The sequence below is a fragment of the Temnothorax longispinosus genome, chromosome 1 (genome assembly GCF_030848805.1).
Source record: "Temnothorax longispinosus isolate EJ_2023e chromosome 1, Tlon_JGU_v1, whole genome shotgun sequence".
In the NCBI taxonomy this organism is placed as follows: domain Eukaryota; kingdom Metazoa; phylum Arthropoda; class Insecta; order Hymenoptera; family Formicidae; genus Temnothorax; species Temnothorax longispinosus.
Genome location: NC_092358.1, coordinates 5,921,446 through 5,939,703, shown reverse-complemented (window position 1 = coordinate 5,939,703; position 18,258 = coordinate 5,921,446). Strand labels below are relative to the sequence as shown.

At 39.9% G+C, this 18,258-nt stretch overlaps 3 protein-coding genes across 8 annotated transcripts in view; 2 read left to right on the top strand and 1 right to left on the bottom strand.

Annotated features, from left to right (window-relative positions):
- Nucleotides 1-2,687, top strand: part of LOC139810992 (DNA replication complex GINS protein PSF1) — a 10,131-nt gene extending 7,444 nt beyond the window's left edge. The window contains exons 3-6 of one of the 5 annotated variants that reach the window (XM_071774978.1): nt 555-625; nt 692-756; nt 1,005-1,308; nt 1,663-2,687. In XM_071774978.1, coding sequence (XP_071631079.1) covers nt 555-625; nt 692-756; nt 1,005-1,308; nt 1,663-1,806 — 584 coding nt within the window. In that variant the 3' untranslated portion in view covers nt 1,807-2,687. Of the gene's footprint in view, nt 1-553; nt 626-691; nt 757-1,004; nt 1,309-1,662 lie in introns of all 5 variants that reach the window. The other 4 variants (XM_071774986.1, XM_071775011.1, XM_071775003.1 and 1 more) reach the window with 4 other exon arrangements.
- The window catches only part of LOC139810937 (uncharacterized), a 17,164-nt gene extending 6,710 nt beyond the window's left edge, over nt 1-10,454 (bottom strand). The window contains exon 1 of the mRNA XM_071774898.1: nt 10,436-10,454. The gene's annotated coding sequence lies outside the window, so the exon portion shown is untranslated. The remainder of the gene's footprint in view (nt 1-10,435) is intronic.
- On the top strand, nt 2,802-18,258 carry LOC139810957 (NF-kappa-B inhibitor cactus-like). Of its 2 annotated transcripts, XM_071774920.1 has the most exons (4): nt 2,802-3,013; nt 11,286-11,904; nt 12,980-13,332; nt 16,773-18,258. In XM_071774920.1, the coding sequence occupies exons 1-4, from the start codon at nt 2,998-3,000 to the stop codon at nt 17,201-17,203; spliced, it is 1,419 nt and encodes a 472-aa protein (XP_071631021.1). In that variant the 5' UTR covers nt 2,802-2,997; the 3' UTR covers nt 17,204-18,258. The 2 variants fall into 2 exon arrangements, with proteins under 2 accessions (XP_071631021.1, XP_071631012.1); XM_071774911.1 differs by lacking the exon at nt 2,802-3,013 and having other exon boundaries at nt 10,390-11,904.

The window sequence follows — 18,258 nt, the reverse complement described above, 5'->3', positions numbered from 1 at the left end:
CTGGACTTACTAGCTCATATTAAACAAAATTTTAATTAGATTAAAACTCTCTTTGATCAAATGTAATGCGCTGTTTGGAATATACGCGGTAACCGAATTTGCAATTTTGGAGGTTATGTTTCTGTCACGGACAGTGACGTTTGTTGTAAATACGCGTGAGCAACTGATCACGTGATAATGCGATTGATATTCAAATTTCGACACATTTGTAGTCTAACAAGAGTTTACCTTTTGATTTAAAAAAAAATATATATATTTATCTCTATCTATATAATAACTAAATCGAACTTAATATTTGCAAATAAATGAATCTTTCGCTTTAACTATACACCTATACAAATAACACAAATACGTAATAATTGTCTAATTTTTTAATATTTTTTTATATATAACAATACTGTTTCGTATTGTTCGCTTAAAATCCCTTGTAAATTGATAATAATCAAATAATTGAGCGTCTTTTTACGTAAACAAAGAGGGCTCAAAGTCGAGAAGTCGAAATGTTAAACAGCGGCGAACATAAATTTTATAATAAATATGTTTCTGTTTCACAGACATGTTTTGCAAAGAAGCTATTAAGCTCGTAACTGAGCTTGATATGCATGAAGATATTCGACCGTTTAACGTAAGTATTACAAATATCATTATATTCTTGTAAATACAGTTATAAAAGTTTTCTTTTAATTTGCAGGAACAAGTAATGCGACAAGTTTTTGAAGAGATGCAAACGCTTTATGAGGCCAATCTGACGGACAGGTACATTATACATTACATGGCATTTTTGAAAGTTACTTTACAACTGTTAAAAATTAATATGAGAAATCAAATCTAAAATGATATGTATAAATAATGTCACACGTGGTAACAGTGTAATTTAACGAAATAACATTCAGCTGTCTTGACAGCAGCAGAAACTGTGTTTTATTAGCCAAAATTGAATGTTGATTTTAATAAGTTTTCTCCGCTTTCCGTTAAATGTTTCAGACTTTCCGCGAATGTTTCAGCAACGCCATACAGAACGGGAACAGCGCGTTATTACCGTCAGTGCATTTCCGCCATACGGCTCTGCTTAGGAACAAAAGATGCGTGCTGGCGTATCTGTACCACCGGATCAGACGATTACGGCAGATGCGCTGGGAATTGGGCAGCATCCTACCGACCGAGATAACCGTCAACTTGCTGAATGCGGAGGTGCAGTGGTTTCAAAACTACAACAAATCTCTGGCCACCTACATGAGATCGATAGGTGACGATCACGGATTAAATCTGACTGTGAACATGAGCCCTCCAAAGACGCTTTATGTCGAGGTAAATGTTTTTCATTTGTATATAATGATACAGATTTGACAGAATCATGCGAAAACATTTTTCTCACTTTTAGTTGAATTTACAATCTTCCTGCTTCTTGCTCTGTATGTGCTTGTTGTATAAGTATTTTTACCTATGTGTTATAAATTATGGATATAAAATGCATTATGGATATGTATTTTTATTTTAAAAGATTTTTTAAATTTAGGAATGATTTAGAGAAAAAACAAGCTATCTTCTGAATACGTAATATATGTGCATCACATAAATTTCTATATGGATTTTATGTGTTACATATGTATTACACTGGTAATAATTAAATGATATTAGTAATTAGACGACTTTTTCTTCTAGGTGAAGTGTTTAAGTGACTTCGGCAAGCTAGAACTTGATGACGGCGAAGTCATTACACTCAAAAAGAATACATATCATCTGTTACCAAGGGCTACGTGCGAGCCGCTTATCAGACAAGGCATACTCGAGCATCATAATGCATGATAATTGCATGATAAAAAAAAAGAGTCTCCTTATTTCCATCATTTCTTTTATATTGTGTGTGCTTTTGTGCACATATCGCTGCCTTATGCATCTCAACGTTAAAGATTTTTTCTTTATATATAAAATAATATATGTATATATACCATCATCATATTGAAGAAATAGAACATACATTTTTTTAATGCAAAATATGAAATGCAAATGTGAATTTTATATTTTTCTTTTGTACTTCCGTATCTCTAGTTCGTTCTTTCCTCATTTTTTCCATTTTTTTACTTTTTAGTCTCGAATAAACAAGCTGTATTATTACCGCATATACTCTGAATACGATATACAGATTAACATGCCACAATAATAACAATACATATAATTTTACCATTTAAGTATGAACACTTAATGATAAATATTGAGGACTTTAGAACTGATTTTATCATTGCAACTTTTTAATTTTTTATTACATATCTTTATATCTGAACCATTATTTAAAATGAAATCTATTTGTAATTAATTAGAGAATGTAACAATTCAAATGTATATTGCAGAAGCTTGACTCTCAGGTGTTTACTTCAAATTATTACCATTATTATTATCAGAACATTTTTATAGGGATTTAAGCACCGATAATAGCGAGAAATTAGGTCACTGTATAATATATCAAGCAGCAACGAAACAATATTTACCCAAGAGATTAAAACATATAGCTGATATATATATACATATACCCTCAGCATTTGTGATAATAACTCTTCTTTATCCCATCAATAAATCTTCTTCTAGAGTAAAGTAAAGACACATGTTCTTTCTTTCCTTTTATCTATTTGCCTTCTCCTTCTCTTTTACCGAGGTTCTTAAAATACAGCTCACACGGCTCAGAGAACAGAACACCTGAAGCAGTTCTTAAGTTAACGGCATACGAATACAATATATGCATACGTGTCTCACTAATAGCTTACAAGCAGCAGTTTTTCCTCGGTAAAGACCGGCGGCAGTCGACATCTACCTCGCACAATCATCGTTTCCTAGTTTTTCCTTCTGATTACGAGGTATAACGGAGAGAAGGCATCCGCAATCCGCAATCTTCAGCAGTGAACCAATGAAGAAGACATCGGTGTATCTTGCACGTCCACAGCACCGTAAGAACTTCGGCGTGCTGTAAATTCGACTTGGCATGCTGTTGGCCGGTATCTGGTAATGACAGAATTGACAGGTACGTTGGAGTCAGAGAATCAGAGAGTTGTCACTAAGAAAGTTGACATGTATAGAAGAGACTATATATGTCAGATCAGCTTGCTTAATTCAGTTTGTCCATTGGCGAAAGCATTCAAAAGAGAAAAAAGTAATTCTCTTATTTTGTTCCTTGGTAAATATTAATTATTCATAAAAACAAAATAGATTTTTTATATATCAGATAAAAATATAATACTTTGACAAGATTCTTTTTTTACATCATCAAGCCTAGTCGATATGGAATAAATGTTTATACGATAAATGTATCGAGATACAATCGCAAGAATGTGATTTTCTCGAATGTTTATTTATCACTTCAGCAAAGCAGCATCGCGCAAAATGCAATAACGTGCGTCATATGATTTATTTTCTCTGGGTTTACTGAAAGCGAGACACAAGTTCGAGGATATACGCAGTATTAAGACTGTGTTTTTAATTTAACACAAACGTTTTCTGATGCACTTGTAAAAATGATCTTGCATGCTCCGTATAATTTTCTCTTCTATTAGAGTTACTTATTATAGCGGAGAGGGAGGGACATTCTCTCTCTCTCTCTCTCTCTCTTTTAAATTTTGACTCTACAGAAATAATTTCTTCCTAGTTACCGTATTACAAATAACAGCACTTCGCTCTTCATCGTTAAATAATTCGGCATCTACACAATAATTCGGAAGAATACATTTTTGACCAAAAATATTAATACTTATTTACTCTCTGTTGTAAACATTATTAATCGCTGTTTACCTATCGAAGAAAATATTCGCTTATAGTTACACCTACAGAATAAAAATTTATAACGTTTAATTGTGCCTCGCACCTCAAAATTACCCTCCCCTAACTCATCATTTATAGTTTCTTGAACAAAATAAAGTTGTATACTTAATATGATTTGTAAAAGTCAAAGTCTAAACGAAAATGTTGATAAGTATAACTTATCACTTTCTTCTCGTAAATCTTTACTTGCATTAATGATTAGCAACGAGTTGGAAAGTTTTGCTGTAGAAAGTTCAGGGACGTGTCTCAAAAAGAATACATCGGAAAAGGATACTGTATATGAGCTGTAGCTCAAAAATGCTGGAGAAATGATGTCGTCCGTACACTCTTGAGTCAGCGTACTTCCCCAATTTCCCGTTTAGTTGTGCCGGTCAAATAATGATGGTGTTTAACTGTCGCGCGGCGTGAACTTAAAAACTCGATCTACCTTTTTAATTCTTTCTCCTTACGTATAATCGCGACATTGATCGGGTCTCTTGTAAACAACATAAGTACTGTTATTTTCCAAGATCGAGATAACCGTGCTATAAGTTTGCGATATCACAAAATAAGACAAATAATATCATTCGACAATAATAATAATATCGGTCATAAATGTCTTAATGGATTCGCATAGAGAGGGGCGCATTAATGGCGTATGCTTTTGGTCTAAGTATTCGCGCATAGCGCGATTGTTGTTTAAAAAACATTATTATTATTATTATATAAAAAAATTATTATAATATTGTTATGTAATAATGAATAGAATTATTCAATAAAAATAATAGAAATAATATTCAAATAGAAAATAATTAGTTCGTGTATAGACAAGGTATAAAGATACAATTCAAGATAAATACGAGCGGATGTATATGTGCAATTAACTTTTTTCTTTTATATATTTCTAATGATTTGTAATCTAACTCCTTATGCATAAACAAAGAGTTCCTTACGCGACGTTTGATTAATTTTGAAATTATTCAAATATCGATATATGTCAAACAATGAAACATTAATTCTAGTTGCTTTGACACGGCATTGCCGTTTCTCAAATAACCAACAGTCACGATGCATGAATATTCAACAGAAAGCATATGTGCCCCGAATATGCCTTCATATGAGTACAATTCATGCGCTAAGATATTTATAACTTCGGATATATGTACATATTTTTTATGTACGGCTATGCAAATTTGCTGGGTCTTTTTGTGCTGTGTACACACAGAATCATCAATGCCTTAAAACATGAATTTAAGAAATATTTGGGGCATGTATAAATTTCATATTTTAAAGTACTAATTTAATTATTCAGAATTAAATTAACGCCTGAATTTCTAGATTAAAGTATTAATGTTTTCGGGTATATATATTTTATGATTGAGTCTTTTTGTGATTTTAATTGTTTATCCACGTTTTAGATCCATGTTTATTCTACTTTGTTAAAAGACGAATTTTGATTTAAAAATATTCTATTCCTCAACATGTCTCTAATCGAGAGCTATTCTAATTGCTCATTTATGCAAGGATTCTGAAAAGTTTCGTAATGTGTCGTTAACTAAATAGAAATCGTTTTATCGTGCATCTCTTGGTTTTACTTGTAAATAAGCTTAAAAAAATCTCGGAAAAAACTGTACTTCTAAGGATAAGAGCTTATGTAGTAACTGTTAAGACCTCGCAACGCTACGTCAATTCCGCTGAGCAAACAATGTCAATTATTTACACATTTTCTATCGTTATCGTAGGTTTTTCCCAGATAATCAGGGCATTGACGTCGCGGCGTCGCGCGTCGGCGAGGTCTACCTGTCTAACAAGGTCGCTCTTAAAATCAAAAAAATCTTCACCTTTGTCCCTATAATTAATTATCCACTGTTATTTTATCCTATTTAATGTCTCTGTAATGCATAGTGATGTTAAACAATAATAAATTCCATATGATGATACTATCGCATCTTGATTCGACTACAGAGTTACGTTCTCGATTTAATTGCTCGTGTGTTCGCGACCGATTCCCCCGTTCCTCGAAGGAGTTGAAACATTAATAATTTCTGAATTATAAGCGATTGTGGAAATGATGGGCTTGTTCCTTATACAAGATAATCTGAATATTAATTGTGAATACGAAGATTGCAAATGATTCTGTCAATATCTTTGCTGAGACAAAATTTGCTTCAGATTTTTTTGAGAAACCGAGTTCCAGGACATGCAACATTTTTCGAGAATATTGCATCACTTTTTATTTACACTGTTAAATTTGTAGTGTTAAATTATGTTCAATTTGAGTCATTTTTATCCATTCCTATAGGCCGCCACTGTTCCCACTCAATATGTCGTTAATTTAACTAAACCAATAAAGTTAAAATAATAGATACTATTTTGTATTGAAATAATAAATTTCGACATACATAATAGTTAAAAACAAACAAAATGTTATTCAAGGTGTGTGGCTTTATCCTTTAATATTTAACAGTGTACTACAGATCTAACGCACAGATATTCAAGAACAATTATTTAACAAAGAATTTTATTAGTAATTGCTTATGACTGGTTTCGCCAACATACATACATCATCAATATTTAAACAATCCGAGAAAGCAGGAGTGAAAGAAAGGAGGACGCGTTTGTTTGGGTTGTGACCTGGAAGTGGCAACGAACGTCCCATTGTCTAAAATTCTAACGCGTGGCTCTTATAATACGGGAAAACCCATGTGGAATCCCTGTGGTGGTGGACTCTTTTGTACGCATATCGAGGCCACATTTGGTGGCGGCGGCGGCGGCAGCGGCGGCGGCAGTGAATCGATTTCCCGGTACGTACAGTAAACGACCGCGATACGTTTACCGCCGTGCATCGTCGCGAAGCCGTTTCGGATAGGAAATGCCGCTGGAATTTCCGGTGAGTTCGCGATTTCGCTCTTCCCGGGAGAAGCCGCGAAGAAAGTACAGTCCATCACGTGTGGCGGCAAACGTAGAAAGTCCCATCGATCGATAAATCATGCGTAGTGCGGGTTCGCCCATCTATAAGATAAATCTCCGGGAATCTGAGATGAAGGTACCGTACGTTTTTGCGCGAGCGCGCAAAATCGTATATATCGCTAAATTAGTTTGATTTCCACAGTGGTTTAAATAGGATGTTGGTTAACATCAAGCTAAATCGGTCCAAGTATGTGGATTTATTGCTCCAACGAAAAAAAAATTGAAAAACTGTGGTTCTCAAGACTGATAAGTAATCAGCGCGCAAGTTCGCCGAATTGTGTGGGAGAAGTATAATACAAGATTCACACAAGCATATTATTATTATGGCCACCAAGGTCCAAAAGTCCGACTGAAAATGGCACTTCTCTCTATCTAATTGTAGTTTAATTTCTCTTTTTATCATTGATCTGATCACGATTACAAGGTTCAATGATTACAGTTGTAAATTGATTAGTAATACACTGTTGGATATTAAAGGATGAAATTTAAATCAACACCTTAAGTTAAATATCATTTTTAAATACTATATATGTCAAAATTTATTATTTTAACAATTTATTATTTAAAACGATATTATTTTACCTCTAACTTGGTTTAGTTATAAATTATCATTATTTTTAGCATATAATCCACTCGATTATTTGTTCAAGCAAATATTTTACACAAGCTTCTTTCATCTAAGCACTTTGAATTTCACTTTGCTCCCATTGTTAATTGTTGTTATATTTCTTTGAACGATTCTCTTTTACGGGAAGACTTACATCGCAGCGTCAGTCTCCGGTCATCCAGTCTCTGAAAAATTTCTTCTACGATAGATTTTCTCCCAAAAAGAGACCGAAATATGCGAGAAAAATTTATCCCGTGAAAGAATTAAAAGAATCTCCTTCAAATGTCCGTTTATTCTGGGAACGAAGAGCCAAAGCTCGATCGATACGAAATTGCGGCACTTTGTACTTGATAGCCTTATAATCTAATTTGTGAGATAACGCCCGGATATACAGGCGTACTCAAAGCATTACAAGATCATGAAGGCGACAAATGTTTCGTCTAGAGGAAAGTCGAAATAAGGGGTGTCGCCTACACCGCCAACGCGTATTTTTTTGCAAAAGTTCCATAAGAGCTTCCATTGTCGCTCCGTGTCCCCTCGATGAGAACCCTCCGATTAATCTTGTGTATTTCGCCGCAATCGCGACAGGCGATAACAACATTTACGCATAAAAGCGAATTACTACGAAGGGAAAAAAGTGTCGGTGATGATAACATGCCCGCGCGCGCGCAGGCACGCGATGGAAAATATTGTTACGTAAGAGTTCACGCACGTTCGCAATTTCGAGCGAGGACGAGCCTCCCGATACGTCTCGTAAAAATAATTCTAAGGAAATAATAAGAGTATTTATGCAACACGTGCATGGAAAGTGCCCTATTACGCACGCTACGCGTGCGTGATAGACCACTTTCCAGGCACTTGCAACATAAAATAGGGAGTGTAAGCCGTGTGTAAAGATGAAAATTCCCGGGTGCGGTTACCGCACTCGCCTTCGGCTCGTGCGTAAACTCCGCACCCGGGAATTTTCATCTTACCTCACTTGTTACACAAATAACTATTATAATCCCGGATTTCACGGAACTCCTCGACAGTCCACTACTACTATACTACCCCTTTATTTAAACCTGCGATTGAAGGTACAATCTTCCAGGTAGATCGGAGAAGGGAATTTAATAAATTGATATTTAATCCAATTTTAAGAAAAAAATGGCATTTACGGTCCTGATTTAATCTTGGTAGCCTAATAATGATATTGCGTGAATTTTGTATACTTTTTCCAAACTCAGTAAACTGCGAGCCGATTTTTTATCAGTCTTTAAAACACAGCCGCGGTTTTGTTGGAACAATAAATGTAGCACATACTAGCTTATTAGTATTTTTGTATATTTCTCATTCGTTTTTGCAAATTAATTAATTCGATGGTTAATAGTGGATTTCGACAAGTTCTCTCGGTTTATCCGTAAAATCGCGATGGAGTAGAGAGAAATGAGCTTTCTTGAAGCTTGTATTGAAGCTTTAGCGAAGCTAGAAAAGCTTTTTATTAGTATTATTTATAACAAAATTACTTTCTGTTATAAATTGTTAGTTACATTGTGGTATTCCTAATTCGATCTTATATTTAATTGTAAAATCGTTCGCTGATGATCTTTTGTTAGTTAATTTTAAACTTTATCCAGAACCAACGAAATAATCATTTCGGGATCATACTTAGTAAATACCAATTAAGTAACATGCAACTTGCATGCTAGTTATAATTTCCTACTCAACAATGTAAATACAATACTTAACACTATAGCATTGTAAGTTGCATATGTAATTTGCTGAGTACTTAAGACAATATTAAATACAAAATCGAGTTACGAATTAAATACCGCCCTTAAAATATAATTAATCCAACGTTAAGGCTCAATACGCCAGTATTTTCCTACGTTTCTCACGCGAATTGTAAACGGAATGTCCCATTATATCGGATTTTCCTTTAAGTCCGTTTTATCTGTGGTAAAAACCTGTGTCGTAAAAGACAGAAGAAATTCACGCAACCGCAAACACTCAGCGGATATTCCCTTTAAATACCTGGAGTGTTTGACGCTATCTTGACTCTATATATCTGATCCGATTATAAGCGCGTTCTAAAAAAGACAATAAAAGAGTTGATCAGAGTTTAGACGCATTTCCTTTTCTCCTCTGAGACAAATATTTTTCAAATAGTCGACATTGTTTACGATGTTATTGTTCATATTATTACAGTAATGAATAAAATATAAGAAAATCTCTCAAGTCCCACGAAATTCAAATTTTCATAGAACGCTCGACGCTCGACGTAAAGTTTTTCACATATGAAATATCGTCGCGCGAGTCGATTTCTCCGCGACTTCGGTGGCGCCTTATCTATAAAACGAGAGTCGTATCGCATCGGTTACACGGCATACAACCACGCGGCTAGCCCTGCCCGAGGTTGATGGGTTTTTCCGCCCCTACTCCGTTCACTCAGGAATTACCGCCATACGCTCCACATCGCGCGAGAGCGCGAGAGCCTCGCCGAATCGGCCATCTTCCTCGCGCATGCGCGCGTCCGAGCGCGGTCCCAGGGAAGCGTCTAGCGCGGGTAAATGGAGGTACTGTCGGACCCCCCTCTTTCTCGATCGCATCAAAGAATCAGCTAACTTTGTTATTAAGAGAGTACAAAATGTACAAAATATACAAAATGTACAAAATCAAATAACCTACGAATCCATGATCGCTTCATGCGGAACGCGATATCCGGCTTTTCCGAAAACGATAGATTTATCGGTGAACTTATATCTACCGTTTCCGGAAAAACTGGAAAACTGATTTTCTCCGTTACGCCCCATTTGTTTGCCGCGAGTATTGTCCCTTGTAAGAGTTTACACTTTCATTAAGTTACATCTTCCGCATTTAAAATATGGACATCGAGGAGGCAAGAGAGAGAGAGGAAAAAGATCCAAATTTCGATCACAAAGAAAAGGAAACTCTATGCACGTCCCTGCGGACTCGTCACGTCGCGCACGCGCGAGACGCTGCCTGTTTGCCAACAACGCGACTCTCTCTCTCCATCATCACGATATTCGCGATCAGTTCGTTCTGAGATTACGAGACGATAGGGTTACGTACGTTCGTGTTCGCGCGGCCACGAAGACGCGTCGTACGATCGAACGAGGAGGCGACCGCTCGCCATCAGTTATTCAGTTTCCCCGACGGCGATAGGAAGAAAGCTCCAGTCGAAGTTCGAGAAGGTTTTTTTTGTGGCACGGTGAAAGGCGCGGGACGAAGTAGAACGAGGTAGAAAGTCGGACGTGCGAGAGCACGCGAGCGAGCGAGGCGCCATCGCGCGCGCGCGAGAGAGAGAGATAGATTGAGACGTACGACGGAGGGTGGGGGGAGACCAAAGTCTGCGGGGCACAGCTGTTCCGTGGAAGGAAACGGAGCGGGAGGAGGAGGAGGAGGAGGAGGGGGAGGATCGCGCCGAATATACGCGTCGACGGGAGCGAACGAGCGAGAGAGAACGTCGGGGACTCGAGACCGGTGTACGGAAGTCGAACGAGAGCGCGTTAATCGACAATCGCGAGGATACGAATCGCGACGCGCGGTAACGAAGGTCACACGCGAGGAAGCCGGAGGTCGCGGTTAACGAGGAGTCGCACCGCACGATCGAAAAGCAGGGATTCTCCGGAGAGTGCGAACGACGAGCGAGTTTCTCAGGCGCCACCCGTTAGAATCTCGCCCCGTCACTCCTTTCTTCTTCGCCGATTCGCGGACCCAGGTATTTAACGATCTCCAACGAGAGAGCGTTCGTCAAAGGAAGAAAGGATCGGTACCGTTTTCCTCGCGAAGAGAGAGAGCGGTCGCGAGAACGCGGAAAGCGACTCTCTGACTCCCCTGAGGTCTACGACTCGGGAAGAGTAAAAAAAAATGTGGCGTCCCACGAGTAGAGGCACCCAGATGGAGCCTGAACGTGTTACAGAGGACGACAAGAAGAAGCAGCAGCAGCGGTGGAAGTGCGACAACGACCACGACGACGACGGTGGCGGCAAGTACGACGAGGACGAGGCGGGCAACATCGACTCCGGATTCCTGTCGGGCGGCAATCTGCAGTTCAGCGGCGAGATCAGCGGCGACTCGGGGTTGCTGCATTCGTCGGAGCGAGAGGAGGAGGAGGGACGCTGGGGGGAGGGGGAGGGGCAGAGGCAGGAGAGACAGGCGGCCAAAGCAACGACACCGGCACCCTCATCATCATCATCATCATCATCGTCGTCAACGGCAGCGTCGGCGGCGATCGCCCATGAGGAGCCAATGAGGGCGATCGACAGCGGCGTGGACCTCGACCTCACCGAGACCCTGAGCCAGCTCAGCCTCAAGCAGGTCAGCCTGAACCCGCTCGCCGCCAAGGGCGAGCTGATCCAGGCCGAGCCGACGGCGCCCGAGCTGTTGCCCGTCAGCGCGAGCCTCACGCAGAATGACGAGAACGACGTGGAGTTCGAGAAACCGCGGGACGACGGCAACGACGATGAGAAACGCGCGACGACGAGCAACGAGGAACCCGCGTGGCAGTTGTACTACACGCAAGATGACGACGGTGACACGTGAGTGAAATTTCTCGAGTTTTTTTATCTTGTTTGTTAACCCTTTTTGATCCCGGAGCGGATGTACGAGTGACGTATACTGTCGGCATTGTTTTTCTTCAGGCATCCGTCGCGTCTCGCGAACCGGACGGGGGATCGCCTGAATTTCCTTGTACATCGGAGTTAAACTAGAGAAGCTTAGTATCGAATAATGACGATGCGTCGGGATAATCGAAACGAATTACATAATGTAATTCTCTTCTTTTCGTCGGCGCCAAATGTTTTCGATATCGACTACTCGTCTGGTGTTTATCGTCGACTAAGATCGAGGACCCCGTTAGCCCGCGATCCTGTTAACCGGCTCATTGCCGGCCGGAGCGAGTTTGTGACCGCGATCAACGAGTCCAGGGTCAAGCGTTGTGCTGTGTGCGCTATGCTAATTGCGCGATTCCGACGCGTCGGGAATACCGACGGGAAGTAATCGAAGGCAGATAACTCGAAAAGCGAGTCGTAGCCTGGCGAGAAGTTCAAAATTTAAAATTTATATGTGTCGATTTCGTCGCCGATGAATCGGATCGTCATCTCTTGCGTCATTATCGTGATCTGCATTTTTTTTTCGTTTCCTTTTTTACGAGCGTAGAATACGTCAATTTGATCAATATCATTATACCAATACACCACGCAACATCGACATTGACGTCCATGTAAATGGCATGACCTATAACGTATGTGTTTAACGTGGTAGAGATGACTGGCTCTCGGGCTCGTTGACCGTTTCAATGAAACGAGTTTCCATTCTTGATAAAGATCGGCTTTCGGGAATTCAAATGAGCAAAATAACAAGATAAATTGCACAATGACGCATGTTTTATAAAAAAAAGAGGAGAGGTGCGACACTTGCGGCGTAGGAGATATTGAGCAAAATATTTTGTGCCGAAGGCGGAACAACAAATGCTTCTGAGAACTACATAAACGAATAAATACTCCGATGTTAATGATTAACAAATAATAATACATGACTACAAGTGCCACGATGCCTCGGGTCTCTCCACTGCTTCCTCTTCTTATGTAACATATATTTTTTTTCTCTGTACAGGCAACTGCACATCGCGATCGTGCAGGGCTTCGTGGAGGCTGCGCTCTGTTTAATAAGAATGGCCCCGGACCCGTGTCTATTGGACACCATGAACGACGACTGGCAATCGCCCATGCACCTGGCAGTGTTGACGCACCAGCCGCTGATCGTCAGGCGACTGGTCTTAGCGGGCGCGGATCCATCTCTGAGGAATTTCCGCGGGAACACGGCTCTCCACCTGGCCTGCATGAGCGGGGATTTCGCTTGCGCCAAGGCTCTCACGGATCCGTTATCCCCGATGGAGAGGAATAAGCTAATGCCCGGACGGACGGTACCCGCCTTACCTCAGAATTTGGAGCAACGTAATTATAGCGGTAAGTGCTTGATAGACTTCAGTCTTTTTCTTGTTTTTGGGGAGGAACGATCGTTAGGTTGCGATAAGAGATGGATAATTGCCACTAGGAACAGGAGTAGTATATATTATTAGGCGAAATTGAAAAGGAGTTATTAGGGCAAAACGACGTTCGTAGGTTCAAAATGTTAATTAAGTGCAATGGAGAATTATTGGCCTTAGATAATATTTTACTAGTCACGATTTCTCCTGCCGTTACGATAGCTATTTGGAAGATTGCAATATAATTGTCGCTAATCACCGTAACGTTAATGCGAGAAAAGATGATCCACGTCCGTGACACAAAGAACGCCGAGGTGGTAGCGGAAAATCCCTGCTTTTATCGTGTAGAATAAGTCATAAGACTCGCGTATAGTGAGCGGTAATATTACGATCCATGGACACGTGGAACTGCGCCGGGTTTCCTATGATTTCATCGAGAGAGTCATATTGTTCTCCGTGCTCACGTTTGGAAGTTCCATCGTCTCAGAAACGTCGAGAATATACATTCCTTTTGAAAAAAGATTATGCAATTTCTATCGAAGTAATTTAAATTTCAAAAATTTCATAGTTATTATATATCGAGTGTCCTACGATCATATATTACCGTGATGTACATTTTATCAAAAATAAAAGTAAACTTTTTGCGTAATAACTTTCAAGCTTTAATGAAATGCGTGAAAGTTAATTACAAAAATATTTAACGTCGGAAATCGGAATGATAAGCGCAAAAAATAAGATGTTTCCTCTAAGCAAAAACTGTACGAACAAAATTTATCACAAAACATTGACCTCGTAAAATCGGAACACCCAATATAGTCGGCTGATTGTGAATTATCCTTAATGTATACTTGTTGCTACTGCGAGTGTAGATGGTGGGGACAACGTGATTTGCATATCTGGTGTGGACACGTCTTCTGCGTCAAATTTTACACGTGACAATTGACTCATTAAGTACTGTTCCAGACGATGAACATATTTATTCGATGCTCATGATAATAACGCGGTCACTTACGATCGATAACGGCGCATACCTCACTCGGGGAATTCCTGCCACTGTGACGAAAATTTCGCGCTCAGATAAACAATACTTAGACCTCGGCTAAAAAGTTACACGATAAAACCGTGATTCTGCGGGTTTCGTCAGAATGTTTCGCGTGATTACGCTAACTACGAAAAACAATTAAAAACATTTGAGAATAGGAGGAAAAAGGATCGATGTAATGGCACACATTTTTTCCTGAAACTTTACATTCGCGCCTTATGCTTTGTTACAAAAATAAGTAATTTTTCTCTGTATGACGCAACAAAATTTGAACCAAAATTACACTTTTTAAGCTAGATTTCGTTACGACTTGTTATGTAATTCCTAATTTTGAAAACAAGTATGTTTTTTCATTAATATTTTGATATCGTTTAAATATAAATATTGTTATTAATAATATTATTATCTAATTAATAAAATAATAATTTTAATATCTATGATAATTCACAATATGACTGTTTTTAGATAAAAGATTTAATATATAAGAGGATTCGAGGAGACACTGAATTCCCCCTTCTATACATATGTCGCTGTCTTCTTCCTAAATTGGAGACTACGAGACTTATGATAGAGCACAGAGAGGGAAGATAGAAAAAAAAGAAAGAGAGAGAGAGGAGAAAATTGCTCTGACCGGCGGCGGTCGTTCGAAATGTTTCTGGATTTTTTAAAAGTCTTGGAAATCCCGCATGTAGCGTCATCGGCGTGTATTCCGCCGCAGATTCGCACGACGCGGATAACGCACGTGCGGGGCCAATTATGCTTGTGGGATTGCTCGTGATCGAATTAATCGAAGTCAAGAATAAAAAATTGCCCATTTAGACACTTTTACGCGGACGCTAGATAACTCGATATTCGCCTAGACTTACGATTAAGGATCTATGAGTAATAAATTAAGTTCTCAGTACGGATTCCGTGATCGAGAAATCACTGATTCATTCGGAATAATCGCGCGTTCTAAAGTCCGCTTATTATTTTCTTTGAAAACAAATTGAATGATCAAAATTGAAAAAGATATACTTGTGGAATAAGTATTCGGCAAAATAAGAAGTGAATAATAAAACGACCGAATTGCGCGATAACGATTTCAGTTGAAATTAGATAAAACTGTTTACGAATAAGCAATTTTGATTTGATTTATTGACGGGAGTATGGACGTTGCTTCTCGCATCTCGTGAGGGAAGAAACGATTTTACGTGATTGCCTAATGATTCCGCCGACGAAGGAGCACCCGTGTGAAGCGTGCCTGACGAACGGAAGCGGAATGTTTCGCGTGTACGATGGAATTCGGCGTGGCTCCCCGATGCTTGCGTGCGCGGCGCTCGTTACATTACGCGGCGCGGCGCGTCGCGACGCCGCGAGACGGAGGAGGGCATGGCCAGATGGTTTCGATATTTAAAAATACCTGCAGGACTATTTGCGTGCTGCGCGATATTCTCTCCTCGCCTCGCCCCGCCTCGCCTCGACTGAGCTCGCGCGGTCGGGAAACCCCACAGCGGCGTCGACGTTAGTGGCTTCCGTCGGCCTTTCACCCTTAAAAAATCGATCCCCTCTTCGTGTCAGGACCTAATGACACTGTAGGGGTCTCGCCTTTCGTGCTCCAGATTTAAAGTAGTCGCGTATCGATTTAATTATAATGAAGTTCTTTGCATCGCATTGTAACGTACATTGTCTAGACACCTTAAGACATCCTAGATCTAAGCTAAGAATCTTGCCGACACTTTAACTCTTTCAATGTCGCCGCAATCGACCGCACGGGACATAGTAAGAAGAGCGATGATGCTTCTGTACGCGACTATACTCGTGAATATTTGCGACAACCTGCTCGGGTTTATTTCCGTCGTTAGAAGCGAGAGCGCGATATCGACGCAGTGCGATGCACGTAGTTATTCCATATTAAAATCCGCCAATGCGGACCGGTAATGTGGTGCAGTTAATTTTAGCAGTCACTTTGATCGGCGCGAGCCTAGTTTGGACCGCGGGACTCCAGCCAAACCTCCGACGACAATGATTCACCGCGTCTTCCTAGTTCTATCTATATCTCATCTCGCGAGTCTGAGACATGTGACTCGGTCGCATCATTCCAACGTGCATGCGCGTCCCCTCCGTCCCGGGCTTGCATCAGGGAGGATGCAATCAGGGAGAACTCAGGGAAATAGATCTCGACGCTAAGAATTCGGCAATATGACTTTCCGTTGAGAAATAAAATAGAGTAATAGATAGATGTGTAGAGTGGCTGCTATCATGCTCAATGTTAGGTTCTGAAATCAATTTTCGATTCGGTATCACTTATAGAGACTCTCTAATCTTCTAAATTCTAATAGAAAAATACGTTGTTGTTGGATGTTTATTATATGACACGATTGCTTTTTTTGTTTCAGGCGAGATGTGCTTGCACGTGGCCGCCGCCAGTGGATACGTGGATCTGGTGCGACTTCTGTTGCGTTTAGGTGCCGATCTCAAGGCAAAGGAGGGCCTGGCGGGATACACGGCACTTCATCTCGCGGTGGAACGCCAGCACCGGCCGTTGTTTGATTTCCTATTGCCGGAATGCCAACGCGCGTTATGTCTGGACGAGAGAACGTACGGCAGGAGAACGGCCTATCAGTTGACCCTAGACATCAAGGGCGAGTTCAGCAGGAGAGCACGCAGGGAACTGATACGGTACGGGGCACATCCGGAACCGCTGTCGGAACCGGATTCTGACAGCAATTCCGAAAGCAGCGAAGATGAGGAGACGATGAGAACATCGTGGACGGCGGATTACTTGTCCGCCATCAAGACGCAAAACGCGGTTGGAGTGACAGTCTAAAGTATCCATTGATATCTCTAATTCATCGATAAACTTGGGCGCTAAATAATTATCGAATGAGACGATGGAAAAATACGTTGTGTACTGCGCGTATACGCACGGGAAACATATCTCGAATCACGTCATGTCTGTGACGTCATTTTAGTTTATCAGTCGAATTGATACAATCAGAGAATTACGTTGAATAAAATTTTCCAGACAAGAAAGAGATAAAAATCATATCTCATATTTTATATTTTCCATATATGTTTAATAAGTATATATTAAGCTTCAACGTGTTTACGATATTATCTTAATTAATGTGACAAATTTAAACGAATAGTTGTTACTTGGAAAGAACAATTAGGTTTATTAAATTAAATTAAACAAAGCATTTCGCAGAAATTAACTTGCGGCTTGAATTTGATGACGCGCTGGACGATGTTGTGTTAATAGATTAAATTCATCGAAACAAATAATGAAATAATTAAAACAAAATTGTTGAAATTTAGAAGAAAACGAAAATTGCGGTTGACGATAATAGCCTTGATGTACATAATGCACGAATAAGAAGTCAGCGTAGTTTTGAAGCGTTTATGACGTCATCTTAATCTGCTGGATGGATTAAGATCTGTAGTAAAAGAAATGAAAGAATTACCGATTAAGTAGATAAGGAGTAGAATTTCTCGAGATTAGCTTCAATGTATATTATATGTAATGTGCGATTATAGAGATATCTCTTGAGTCGCCGAGTATTACTGTCGTAATACAATTATAGACTGCATACGTTTTTCGAATCCGATACCGGCAGCAGTGTGAGGGACGAACGAGTAACGGAGTAACGCGTGGGAATCGAAAATCTCAGAAACGAACTTAAACGCGATTAACGAAACATTCAATTACGAACGAAGCGACGACACGTAGACGCGGGTTGTCTTAGCGGCCGTTCGTCTTTCCCCTAGTAATCTTTCGCGGCGAATAGACATGCAGCATCCCGAGAGACGTGAAGAGTGTTCCAAAAAAAAAGGCTGTACAAATAATACAAAGGACAAATGTATATTTTAACGCGAGTGTTC